General features: G+C 38.9%; 1 protein-coding gene across 1 annotated transcript; it reads right to left on the bottom strand.

Moving 5' to 3' along the window:
• Positions 1-1,736: 1,736 nt before the first annotated feature.
• On the bottom strand, positions 1,737-13,813 carry RCAN3 (RCAN family member 3). Its single transcript, XM_053454708.1, has 5 exons — positions 13,681-13,813; positions 11,778-12,023; positions 10,452-10,625; positions 2,601-2,772; positions 1,737-2,509 (listed from the first exon to the last, which is right to left on the bottom strand). The coding sequence occupies exons 2-5, from the start codon at positions 11,973-11,975 to the stop codon at positions 2,355-2,357; spliced, it is 699 nt and encodes a 232-aa protein (XP_053310683.1). The 5' UTR covers positions 11,976-12,023; positions 13,681-13,813; the 3' UTR covers positions 1,737-2,354.
• Positions 13,814-14,977: the final 1,164 nt, after the last annotated feature.

The raw sequence follows: 14,977 nt of genomic DNA, 5'->3' as shown, positions 1-14,977 counted from the left end.
TCTTAGGCCAATATTTTCATAGCCCTAATCTATACATTCTCTGTGGCAGGTTGTACAAGTACACACATAGAGGGCAATTAAGTCGCATGTTAATCTGTAAAATCTAAATATGCTGTACTTGCTACATTCTAGGTAGGGATGCGTATAACTTTAGTTACATACATTTACCACCAGTTTTTTTTCTTCACATTGTAGAATATGCCAATGGGATGGATGGTTAGTGTGAATTTGTACCCAAACTCAACATTAGACACTTTTTGAACATTCACCAATTATGGCTTATCTAAACACACATTGGACCAACAGTACTTGCTACACTTAATGTTACAACATGTTAACCCCTTAATGACAAAGCCCGTACATGTACGGGCTCAAAAAGCATAGTTTTCAATGGGTTTAGGAACCGCCCATTGTCCTTAAGGGGTTAATGAATGTGATTTCAAAAGGGTACATCCAACATAGCAGACTATAAAATCAGTTTGACAGACTTAGTATCTGTTTGTTCCAAATAGCAACAGTCATTCAGCAAAAGGCTTACAGATTAATACATATGCAAAAAAACAGAATGTTGCAGAATCTTGTAATACCTTTTTTATTGGACTAACAGTATTTAAAATAATAGACGAGCTTTCGGGAGTCCTCCCTTTGTCAAGTCAAAAGCATTTCTGACCAAGCAAGTGAAAAACACAGTTTAAAACAGTTTAAAACTGACCAGTACATGTTCTGATACAGGGTTAAAACAGGGGTAAAATAACAAGATAGAGAATTTGCAGACAAAAAACTAAGAGGGTCGTAAATAGTAAATAGTGGCATATACTGCACAGATAAGGCTGGGGGGGGAGCAGGGGTGAGCATGTAGGAGAGAGAGGGAGAAGGGAAAAAAAAAAAAAAAAGGCACAGGTTATAGGAAGTTTTGATAATGAGCTAAGAAGCTCAAATCCACATTAAGTCCTCTGTTTTTGCAATCATAAAAATGTATCATTTTGGCTTCAAATGTCTTTCTTTCTTGGGTGTTTTTGAAATGACCTCTCAGTGTTTTGATTTTGAGGTCATGTATGGAGTGACCGGTTTGGGTAAAGTGGTGCCCAACTGGGGTGCAAAAGTTTTCTTCATCATGATGGTTGATGGAGTATCTGTGCAGATTCATCCTTTTATTAAGTTGCTGGCAGGTTTCACCGATGTAACACCCTATAGTACATTTGGTGCATTGAATCATGTATACAACATTCTGTGAAGTGCATGAGTATGATCCTTTAATATTGTATGTCTTGTTGTTGTGGGTGGCTGTGTTGCTGGTACAGATGTGTTGGCAAAGTTTGCATCTAGCTTTGTTGCATGGTTTGCTTCCATTATCTGTGTGTGTTGTTTCGGTATGTAGTTTGCTACTCACCAGCTTTTGTTTGAGATTCGCTGGTTGTCTGAACCCTGTATCAGAACATGTACTGGTCAGTTTTAAACTGTTTTAAACTGTGTTTTTCACTTGCTTGGTCAGAAATGCTTTTGACTTGACAAAGGGAGGACTCCCGAAAGCTCGTCTATTATTTTAAATACTGTTAGTCCAATAAAAAAGGTATTACAAGATTCTGCAACATTCTGTTTTTTTGCATTCGTATACACTGGACTAATACGGCTACCCCAAACTACAGATTAATACATGAAAGGGATATGAAAACACCTGGAACTGGCGTAAGGCTTATCTGTATTTTAGAAAAAATGTTTTTTTTTCAGTTTGGGGCCAGCTCATATTCTCTCATGCTATGGCCATCATGACAACCTTGTAATTTTACTCTAAGCATAGCAAGGTCCCACAGCACCCAGGACAACGATAACTTTATAAGAAAGTTTGAGTAGCTTAATTGGGGTTTTACTCCAAAGGTCATTTCAAGAGCTTAGTTGACACGGAGGCCAGTAGACCCTTTCCAAGTTCTATTTGTAAATCACATTTAGTGATATTCATTATTATTATTATCAAAGAACACAAGAGAAACTGACATATGTATATTGAATATACAGTATGTACCTATAATTAAATGTGTTGTATTTTAAACTCTCCAGCAGCATAATTTTACACACTGCTACAAGGGACGAACCCTTTACAAACATACACAAATTCACTCCAGTTAACCACTTTGCTGTTATGCAAAGGATTTGTAAAACACTGATACTGCGTAACACACATAATAGCAAATAAGATAAATCCATAAAAATAAATACATTTGTACCACTTCTGATAATATGACCTAGATTGTCTTTAGCTATATACAATACGTAAAGAGTATGATCTACATTTCCCTTTAATGATATGATTTTTGGACTCTACATTTTCATTTAAAATAAAATTCTCCAGACTCATTTCAAATGGCAGAGGGGTGTGAAGGACGTTTTGTCTGCACTATTTTCTGTTTGGACCCCTTTGTTTCATCCTCCTCGTCCTCGTTCTCACTCTCGCACACATGGACTACCACACTGGGTGTGGATTCTGTCCCTGCATGAAGTTCATACTTCTCCCCTGAGGACATAACAGACCACGGTTAGTATGTTTACCTAATAGTCTTTTGTATATATCAAAAGGCTAGCTTTTTGTTGATAGCAGAACCTACCTGGGCCTAGTTTAGAAACAGCACACAGTAGATCATAGTCAATGACTGGAGTTGGATCTTCACTCTGCTTCCATCCAACAGGAGGGGATGCTGGTGGTGAAATCAAAAACTGCTTTGTGGGCTGGGGTGGCAACAGAAAAGAATTCTCCCCTTCCTCATTTGATACTTGTACCTAGACAGAGAAAAAGGAGATGATGGTATCATCAATGGCTAATGAACAGAAACAAGTTGGGTATTTAAGAGGACAACAATCACATTCCGAGTTCTCGTCCCAAATGAAACAAGCTAAGGAGACATACATTAACCTATTCTTTATCAATGGGAGAACCTATTCATGTCTCAAGCAGACTAGGATCTCTGAAATAATACTGGTGTGACAGGCTTCCAACTCCAAATTCAGATTACCATATTGTGGTAGATATGGGAAAATTACTTTTTTTTTACTATTATTATGTTACTTTAAGGAACTTATATATTCTAAAAAAAAAACCAAAAAAACAACAACATACAGTATAGATGGTTACACTAGATCACTATCTAGTAAACACTCTCACTAGATGCATTTGCTCCTTTCCAAACCCTGCGGCTAGCACCAGGGCCGGTTCGGTAAATGATGGTGATTTGTTCACACCTCCGTGCACATGTGCATGAACATTGATTTCAACGGAGCCAATCACTGGCAAGAATAATTGAGCCACTGAGGCAACTGCAGCTGCATATTCCCCCAGGGTACTTATTATGCATTCTTTAGTAGTAAGTTAACCCTAAAAGGAAGTCCCATTTCAGTGATGCTTCAATTTTACAATCTCCAGGAACTGGGCAAATCATAAGATATAGTGAAGGATAAAAATGACCTCCAGAAAACGTATGTTTTTTAAAAATGTTCTTGAAGGGATTAAATGGTCAAAATATCTCTTTATACCCTAAACCAGGGCTCGACAAATCCCAGGCGCCAAGTCGACAGAGAATTTTGTCCTGGCGCCTAGGTGTTTGTCAGCCTGTTACATCCACAAAAAATTGCCCCCGCGTCACCACGCGGGGGCGCCGCTGTCTGCCCAGGAGTCTGGGCAGACAGCATAACCACTCAGAGCCTGCCCCCGAAACTGAGATCACTCCCACGGAGTGATCCCGTAGGCTGAAAACGCGGTTGCAGGAAAACCAGCAATCGCGTTTTCAGCTGCCGCAGGCAGCTTCAGGGAAGGGGGTGATGTGTTGATTGGGACAACATCCCCCTGCTGTCTGATCGCTCCATGAGAGCGACAGTGCAGTGTTAACCCCTTCAATGCCACAATTGTGTATGACACATTCGTGGCATTGCAGGGGTTAACTTTGTCCCCACAAGCTTGTGGGGACTAAATATCAGGCAATGCTGTGCGCCAATGGAACATCAGCATTGAAAGAGTTAAAAAAAAAAAATATATATATATATTTTTTTTTAAACAGCACTGACCTGAAAGTCCAGGGTGCTTCCAGGTCAAATGCTGTGATTTTAGTAAGTGGGCTGATGATGATCAGGTCACTCCTGACCAACTGTTAGCTTTAAAAAAAAGCCTGGCTCCTAACTTTTTTAGCTGGCGCCTAGAGTCACGACAAATTTGTCAAGCCCTGCCCTAAACCATACAATGCTCTACTTTTTATTTTGCTATATTTTTGGGGTAGTGGGTAGTGTAGGGGATTTCTTAATCTACTAGAAGGGCGGCAGCGTATTTCAAGGCTTTTTAAATACCAATTATTTTTAACCTTTACTTATTGGCGTTTACATTATATGTCATATGAGAGATACATTCAACACTTGAAAGAGTGCGATAGAGAAATGACTGATTGATTAGTAGCCATTTAATATATGGGGTAAAAGTCTAGGTTGAGCATTCAAGATACTTGTTGCATTAACCCATCCGGATATCACGAACCAGGACAGACAGCTTAAGAAGCCCAACAGATACAAAATAAATCAATATGCACTGTATCCAAATGATAAACAGAACACACAATTAGATATTCAAATAAAGTTACTAGAAAAACCAAAGCCAAGGTGTGCAGGACAATTACATGTCCTTCCACAAGCAAATCAAAGTCAGGGTTTATGTTAAACAGCTATTAAGAGTAAAGTAACCATACTTACTGTACTTTTCCTTGGGTTCAGCTAATACCTTTTCAGTAATTATCAATTTTAAAATGGAACTGTAATCCAAAAATGACTTGCATGTGCTTCAAAAGGACAGAGATCTATCTAAATATAGTCCCAATGAAGGCACAGCCCAAGAGGCATTTTTGTTTACATTCTTAAGTGGTCAGTCATAAGTTTTCAAGACAAATCTAGTCCTCTACACATATTAAATGTACAGGCACACATGAAACCTTTTAGGCCTACTGGATAACAAATCATATGCCTAGGATGTCTTCACATTCCTACTAACCACAACTCCATTCTGCTCTGGTGATTTGATTTTAGCTGCCCTCACATAATGTCGTCTTCTGCCCACTCCTGTTTATTTTATCTGGCCTATTCCCATCAGATTCCAGCTCCCAGTAAGTAAAAGGAACACCACAAGAAGGTTGAGGAGCCCAAAAAATGTCATGACCAGTGATAAAAGATACATTGTTTACATTGTGTGACCTGATGTACCAATTATCGTAGAGGGTGTCATTAATAACATTGTGTAGAATATTACATTGGTTTGACCTATTTTGCGAATTCCTGTCAGTTGAATCATTAATATTATATAGGAGTCATAGGACTAGTAAATAGGACACAATGTTTAGCACATGCAAGTTCAGCTGTCTCTGTTTGCTCAATAAAAATATGCCTTTACTATTGGTACCGGAGATTAATATTTTAATGTAGGCCTTTGAGATTGTGAAAAGAAAACAAGCAACAAGTTATGAAGTAAGCTGCTTGCTAAACGGACAAAATTACTCTAGGTCCTGTTTAAATCCCCACTATTACATAATGTACCGTACATTTAAAACAAAATAAACAAATGTTTATCTGCGTTCCCATAACAACAGTTATGAAGAACTGAAACTATTATGTAAAAGTAATCTAGGTGGTACATTACCCTGTGATAGTATTTGTCTATACTATCATAGGGTAATGTACCACCTAGATTACTTTTACATAATAGTTGTGTTTACATAATAGTATTATAATACTAATAGTTTACATAATAGTATTATACCTAGTATTATATTGTCAACAGATACAGATTCTGCAAAATAAATAATAAAAATGACAAAAACATACATCCCCTTCCCTTAGCACTACCCCCAAACGCTGGTGCCTGGGTTTGTCGAGCCTTGCCATACACTAACATTCATTTACACACTATAAATCCATACAGACACATGCTAACATCTTGTGCTCACAAACAGTAATGCACACACGCTTACATTCTACACTCATGCACACACATGCTAACACCATATACTCTAACACTATATGCTGGCATACACACTCATGCTAATGCTATACTGCAACATAAACATACACGCTAGCTCCACACACTTGCATACATGCAGACACAAACTGGCTAACAGTATACATATATAAAATAACACAATTAACACACATAGATACACTGACTCCAGCACGATACATTTACACACATACACACAGAATCTGACATTACAGTACACACACACACACACTGACTCTAGTACTATACATATACACACACAAACACACTGACTCTGACACTACAGTACACACACTGACCCCAACACTTAACATAGACACACATAAACACCTCCCTATCCTCCCCCTCTCTCACATCATACAGACCAATAATGCCTATTTAATGCGTAATGCATACTATGTGACCCCGCTGGGAGCCTCAATGCACCCGCTTCACCCAGCCCCGCAGGAAAGCATAGGGTACTGGATTCATGGTGGCAGCCCTGGTGCCTGGAGTTTGTCGAGCCCTGCCTTAAGCATCAAAAATACTACCCTATGTATTTCTGTAATCAGAATATGTTACTAAACATAAATTCAGTCATTGTTCGACAGGGGCACCTAGTGTGTAGAAGAAAATATATATATATATATATATATATATATATATATATATATATATATATATATATTTATTATTATTATTATTATTTTTTTTACACACTACCTATCACAATTATGATTTTTTGCATGTTTCTATAGTTTAAAATCAAACCCCTATTTGTTCTATATAAAAATTGTTTAATTCAAACACAGAAAACAGGAATATTAATTAAGCCCACATATGGTAAAAATGGACCCCAAATATATATGTTATTTGGGGTACTAAAAACTAGTGATTGCGTTAACATTCTTTGTTTATTATTATGATTGCTTCGTTTTATAACAGCCAGGTATCTGTCATTAGTTTCTTCGCATAAATGTAGTTAGTTCTAGCAGATTTTTTAATTTGATGAAAAACACACAGGATCCAATCAAAATTCAGCTATCATCTGAGTAGAAGATAGAACCAGCTGGGTCTGTCTAGATCCTGCTGGGACTGCACACATTGCAATCAACAATGCAAGGCTACTTGCTGATCACAGTGTGTTACTGTGTACTGTGTAGAAGAAACTCTAAGCAAAAAAGTGGGGTTTTTTTTTAAGTATATTTGTGGGTACATCAATCATGGAAGAGGGGAATCTTGATTAAACCAATATATAATAAAAATAACAAAATAAGCATTCAAGTATCCAGTGTTTCCATTCCCTTACCAGTTTACTAAAATACAGGACTGCTTGCAGCAGCGAACTCCTGAAGTCAAAGCTCATTACCTTTACGCACCTATCTAAACCACTCTAAAGTGCAGTCTTATATGATATTTTATTATGTATGATGTATTATTTTGTAACAATATTGCATGTGCAATGTCTAGTCACTATCATTTTCTAACAGCAGGAAAAGATAAAACAGTTTGTAAAGCAAATGTAGAAGGCAATTAAACCTTTACCGGGAGGGAGGCTACAAAAGCAATCGAGACGGGCAGGTGTGCAACATTATTTCCTGTACATGTTATTCTCGGATATGGTTTTATATGCATACACTTGGGCATCTAACGTTGAAATGATCTACTTGGGGTACAAGAACTTTAAGTTTAGCATTTAAAACTGACATCAGTGGATGTAATGAAGTGTTTGGTTATATTACTTGATTTAAATTCATTTTTAAAAAAAGCCACATGGGGTTTCTTTTAATGCTACAATATATTAAGTTTTGTTTTCTTGCGGGTGAAACTTGCCAATGGTGGGCCCCTCATAATGAAGTGAGGGAACGGAACATACAACTCTCCCGCCAACCCTTCCTTTAACCCCTTAAGTACAATGGGCAGTCCCTTAACCCATTGATAAAACTGTGCATTGAGGGGTTAAGTCAATACACTCCTCTCTATAGGTAATTGAATTGTACTTCTTAAAAATGTTTAATTGAATGAAAGTGATTAACATTACCTAAAAGACTATATCATGCCTTCACGATAGCAAATGCAAAGAGCAGAACAAAGTTTTGAAATAAAATGTAAACCTAACTTAATAAAAATTATGTTAATCTGAACTATATATATTTGAATGTGTCACAGCGACACATAGTGGTGATATACTGTAATTGCAGAACATTACAAAATTCAGTACGATGCCCCGCCAACGAGTGCTGGGCCGACACCATAATGGAGTTAAGGGTTAGTTTTATTGACTTTTACCCTGGTATTGATTCTTCGCATGATCACCCCCATGCTCAATAGTAATGCTTACTTGCTTCCTCTTTATCTTTTCTCGTGAAGTTGGAGTACTTTCTGAACATAATAATATGATATCACAAATACTGTAAGCTAATTAGAATGCTATTAGCGAAGTAAACATTTCTTTGGCTGGAGATGGATATCGTTACATGCACATTGCTGAGCAGGAGATACAAAGCAAGGCAAGAAGCAGGGTTTTTTGGGCTGGGGGCAGCAAATGTAGAGGAGGTTCGGATATGAAAAATCACATTTACATAAGAGAATGTAAAATCAAAATTTACATAAAAGAATTTAAATAAGTAATCCATCAACATTGAAATGCAGTGATTATACCAATACAGAAAATGGTATTGTGCAAAGAATGCAGACAAACATTTTAGGAAAAAACAGTCCACAAAGTGCCACCAAATTTTCAATACAACTACTCCACGTTAAACCTTACTTACATATTTCATAGCAAATATCATTACATCTTAAAATTCCCTGGGTATAGAGGCCCTGAAGTACACCCTTCTAAATTTGGATGTAAACCACCCCCAGTACACCATATGCAAAGGATTCATAGGTAATAAATGGAAAATGTGACATGGTCCTTGGAGAAACAACCATAACAACTGGCATACAAATCAACTGGATGTGCCAACTAAATCAATATTTCCTTCACATGAACAGAAGTTTTTTCTGGGAGAAGGTGCAAGATATGCAACGGGGGTTATGTATAAAGAAATATTATTGTGGAAAGTAGTAAAAGTGGAGCAATCACAATAGCAACCAATAAAATAATGTTGTGCCCCATTTTTACCAGGTTGCATGAAAATTCTGTTCTTAATATAGTTACATATAGGGCTGCTACAACTAATCAATAATATTGATAATAATCAGTAATGAAAATTGTTGCCAACAAATTTCATTATCTATTAGTTGAAGCGATTTTGATCAACTATAAGATGCATCGCGCATATAAGATGCATCGCGCAGACGTTCACCGGCTGCCCATACTAAACACCAAGTTTTGGGGGAGGGGGTGCAGAGTGGCATATCAGGGGGTGCAGAGTGGCATATAGAGGGTTATAAGGCATATCAGGGGCACAGTAGCATATTTGGGGGTAGAGTGGCGTATCTGGGGTATAAGGCATATTAGAGGGCACTATGGCATTTAGGGCATATCTGGGGGTATAATGCATATCTGAGGAGGGCAAAATGACACATCTGGGGGTATAAGGCATAGGGCATATCTGGGAGGCAGTATGGCAAGCCTGGGCTCAAATGTGCATAACGGGACAGGTTGGGAAATAAAAACAAGAAATGCATTTTTTCTCTGTTTTTTTTTTTTATTCTGCTGTTTGTTTTTAACATCCAGTTTGTTAATTAAATTATTTTAAACAAAAAATTTACAGACCTTCCCCGACTGTCAGAGAGAATTCCCCGCACCCGAACTCTCCTCTCTGACAGACGGGGAAGGTCTGTGCGATGGACGCAGACAACCCCCGCTGCTAACCGCACCTCCTTCCGGCTGCAGCGGAGGTTGCCTACGCGAATCGCGTAAGAGGTCTACCCGCTGCCCCAACTACACAGCAGGGAGTCGTAAGCACTGATAAGTTTTTTGGGGGGGAGTGCTAAATGGGGGGATAAGACAGGAGGATCCAGGTCCCCTGCAGCGCTGCGAGGGATCTGGAGCTTAGTCTCATAGTCAGACCTCTATTTGACGACCCCGATTATAAGACGAGGGGTATTTTTCAGAGCATTTGCTCTGAAAAAACCTTGTCTTTTAATCGAGAAAATACGGTATGTTCCCATTGTACAGTGCTGTGGAATACAATGGCGCTATATAAAAAAAAAAAATAATAATATTAGCAAAGCAGTGCAATAAAACCTTATTCAGAATGGCAAAATACCACATGGTCTGCATCACATTACCAAAAAAGCAGGCTTGGTCTAGATCTTAAAAGCTTTATATTAGTTCATCCTGTAGGCTTGAAAAGCTAGATGAATCTACTATTGTGCAATTATATTGTATCATCAACACAATTTAAGGAGACTTAGCAGCTATTGTAATGCAGAGCCACAGTTATGCACCTATTTTTATCAGTGAATACATAGCAATAGACGATTACATGCCATACTCTACCTGTGCAAAGTAAAGTTTTAATTTCTTTCCGTTGAAACTGGATTCATGAAGCTCAATTCTGGCTCTTGCGGCGGCTTCCGGGTTGCTGAAGTTAATTCTTACTCGCCTGAAGCTTTTAAACATCTGGAAGGAAACCTGCTCATCGTATACTGTGAATAGGGCTTTGAATCTTTCCTGCAAAGGTAAGAGCAAAATAAAATATTTAATGACCTTATATTTTCACTCAAAAACAATCACTACACAAAAAAAAAAAAAAAAAACTCTTTTGGGAAGGCTTTCCATAAGATTGTTGAGTGTGTCTACAGGAATTTGTCCCCGTTCAGCTAAAAGAGCATATGTGAGGTTAGGCACGGTTGTTGGATCAGAAGGCCTGGCTCGAAATTGACATTCCAATTGATCCCAAAGCTGTTCAGTGGGGATACGGTCAGCTCTGAGCAGGCTGCTCATGCTCTTTACACCAAACTCAGCAAACCATGTCTTTATAGACTATCTTTGTCTACAGGGGTACAGTCATGTTGGAACAGGAAAGTGTCTCTCCCAAACCAATGTTTGGAAGAGAAACATTGAAAGCATACAATTGTCTGAAATGTCTTTGTATGTTTCAGCATTAACATTACCCTTCACTTGAACAAAGGGGCATAACCCAAACCCGTAAAAAACTTTACAGTAGACACTATGCATTTTGATAGGTAGCTTTCTCCTGGCATTTGCCAAACCCAGATTCATCCATCATCACTCCAGAGAACACATTTCCACTGTTCCAGAGTCTAGTGGTGGAGCGCTTTACACCACTCCAGCCGACACTTGGCAATGCACATAGTGACCTTTGGTTTATGTGAAGCTGATAGGCCATGGAAACCCATTTCATGAAGCTCCCAACGCACAGTGCTTGTGCTGCTTTTCCTATGGACTCTGTAGTGAGTAATGCTATGCACTTCAGCACTTGGTGGCCCTGTTCTGTGAGTGGTCTACAGCTTTGTGGCTCATCTGTTGTTACTCCTAGACACTTTCACTTCACGACAACAGCACTTACAGTGAACTAGGGCGAATCTAGCAGGGGCAGAAGTTTCACAAACTTACTTGTGGCAAAGGTGGCATCCTCAGACAGCGCCATGTTTAAAGTCACTGAGCTCTACGAAATGACCCATTCTATTGCTAATGTTTGTCTATGGAGAGGATATGCCTATGTGCTTGGTTTTATATACCTGCAAGCAACAGGTGTGGCTGGAACAACTAAACTTGAAAATTTGAACGTGACCAGTGGACCAAATGTATATAACTAAAACTATAAGCAGTCTAATATTTAAGAGAATGTCTCATATATACCTTTTGTTCATCCACCTCAAACACAGAATCATGGACACTACAGGCAAACAGAGATGCAGGAAGGTCACTGAGATCCATTAACTCCTCAAGATCATCATCATTTTCGCCAAAAATCATCTCTTCCTCCTCTTCCTCTTCCTGGTCACTGCTGTAGAGATCTGAGCTTTCATTCCAAGACTTCATGGTGTCCCTCAACATGTTTCTTTTTTGGCAATTACCTTTGTTTCCCCAGTTTCTTAAGTAAACCTACAAAACAGAATAAGCCAATGTAAATGTGCTACCACAGCAACTCATTCTGGACTCCTCCCGGGCACCTTGCAGACTTACTTTTCCCACTGGCTCACTGACGGTTTACTTGTGTGTAATTATAGCCTACAGAAGTAAATGCATGTGTATACCAACATTGTGTCTGCGGTACTGAGCAAAGTTAGGGGTCCCTTGTGACCACTGGTTTTGGAAGCATATCTGCCAGGCTCTTCAGAGGGGAGGAGTGTGATCCAGAGCCAAGCTAGATCAAGTATCTACTGGGTTTGTCAGCCTTGGTTAGTAAATAGGCTCATGTAGCTGGTTTACCTACTACTGGTGTGGAACTCAGGGTTCTAAATAAAAATAAGCCACATATATCATAACTCTATTTTAACATGCCTGCATACTCATCCACAAAACTGATGCAAGGCCCGTTTCAGATCTTAGGGTAATAGGCTGGGAATTTATTTTTGTTTCATAATATCAGTAGATGATCTCGATAGTTATCCGAAAACCAACCGGATATTGTACATATTAGTCATTGTTGTAGATAAATAAACAAATAATAAAAAAAAAATCCGACCATAGTAAAGCTTATTCAGCTATGATGTCATTGAAACATATTTTATTATGATTCAGGGGGATTAAAGCACATTCAAATAGAACAGCAACCTCACTGAAGTTGAATTTAATGGCAGCCTGTGGCATCAACTAGTTTCCCATTTTCTAACTTCTTCATCGCCTCGAAGGCTGCCTGCACCAGTCAATAACAATCAGCAGCGAACTAACAGGGGAGATTTGACATAATAAGGGAGAATAATGACGCAGATACTGAAAAATAGAGGGTTACATACATTCTACCACACGTTAGTATTTGTTTAATATGTATTGATAATTATAATCTATAAAAACTATCACCTAGATTTGTCGGGAGCATAGAACTGTTCAGAAAACGTCACAGATCTGCTTCAAAAAAGTGACGCTAATAAAAAATCATACCTTTCATTTTTTCTTATATTTTTACTCAGACTATCGATAAACTGACCAATGGCCTGTGAAAGAAACTACACCTAGATCACATTTTATAAGTAAAAAAAATGTGGACCAAACTACCCAACATATCTATATACTTATATAGATACATACTTATATAGCTTATTAGGCGATATAACTACAGAGGGATATACATCCTTAAAACTGTTCTAACAATAAACTCAAATCATATAATAATAATAACAACAATAATGTCATTTTCTTAATAGACATAGTAAAATTAAGATTTAAATGGGTTTCCATTGACATGCTAGTTGGTTTATTTACTTCAAAGATGTTTATTGGTCCAATAAAGACCAATAAAGTTGTTTATTCGTCTATATGGCTTCAGATAAAAACCCACAACTGCTAGACCACCAGCCCAACAATGACATGTCACCTTGAGGATCAGCTGGACTGTAGTCATGGTAACCCATCCCCTGCAATGCAGTATGCACCCCTGTTTTAGGTAAACAGGTTCAGGCCAGATAAGTAACACATAACCCAGTTTCTTCCATGCTACAAACGGAACTGCGCCGTAATTTGCACAGTTACCACTATACGGCTCTCAGCTACAGTAACCCACCCTTCACTGTCAGACCATCATTTAATCCGGTATAATTACCTGTCAGCCCCAAACCGGCAGTACCACCCCCTGCCCCGCATCCCCCAGCGCCGTCCTCTAGATGCAGGGAGACAGTTGCCAAGTGCTTTCCCGACTGACAACCTGGAAAGCCAATGGGAACGGCAGACTGGGGCTTCACAGCCAATCATCGAGAGGACCAATATGGAAAAGCAGACACTAGCACTGAGACCAGGTAGTGTCATGAAAATCCCCTCCAGCATGTGAACTTGGCTCCCATTGGTTTTTACTCACGCAGCAACTGATTGGGCAGCTCATCTTGCATTCGTATTGGCTGCACCGTCGTCTTATACAAAATAATTGGCTGATGGTATTAAACGCTTCATCGCTTATTTGGGAACTTTATTATAGGAATATTGTGACTGTAGAGTGGATAGTAATTTATGTCTGATACGTTGCTTGTGAAGTAGACATTGACTGCATAATACTAAAAGCATGAACGTAAATACGTTTACATTTAGTGAGTCCATCTTAAGCAAAGCAGGGGTACTTAACTTTCATTGAGAAACTTGTACATATTATATATTTTTTTTTATATAAGAAGTACCGGTAATACAGTGCTGGGTAACATGAATGTAACCGAAAAGGTTATGAGTGACCCAAATGCTTCAATTGGCTCCAATTCTTTCCTAAAAGCTTATGATGCTTGGTAGGTATGATTGTATTGACTATTTTTTTTATTTAAGCCCCGAGAGGCTCCGCTATGAAAAAAGCGCCAAAACGTGCCAGAAGGACACAGTGGACACCAGATCTCCTTCTTCACGTTCCACGAAGGCATAATCGATCCCTTCCCTCCCAGGCCCGAAGGCCTGCAGGAGGGCCGGATCATCTTAGTTCTTCCCCGCAAGGGCAGGGACCACTGAAATCATCGAGGAAGAGAGGCCACTCCAAAGAGCTACCTATCTGCCAGCCTCATCAGAACAGCCGGGCTACCCTTTACACTAGGGCAGTTCCATTGTAACCTAATATAGCAGGGCTGTAACATAGACACCTGTGGTGCAGAGGGGCCCCAAAATGATGGTGCATGACACCTGAAATCGAATTCATTTTAATATTGCCAGGCATGTTCACGGTGTTTGTTATCCCATCACTGGCTTTTTTATGTGCAAAACTGGCGCGTTTATTGGTTTGTTTGCTATGACTTCATACATGTTGAATCGCAGCTTGCATTTCCAGGATATGTCTTTTGAATTGTGGCCTTCTTTGTATCAACCAGTTAGTCTGTGACTCTTAAGTGTGCCTTTTAAGAATATTGAAATCATTTATGAAGAAGTAGCAG

This window comes from Spea bombifrons, chromosome 2 (genome assembly GCF_027358695.1).
Source record: "Spea bombifrons isolate aSpeBom1 chromosome 2, aSpeBom1.2.pri, whole genome shotgun sequence".
Lineage (NCBI taxonomy): Eukaryota > Metazoa > Chordata > Amphibia > Anura > Pelobatidae > Spea > Spea bombifrons.
Note: the sequence above shows the minus strand (reverse complement) of the source record. Positions and strands in the feature narration are given on the sequence as shown.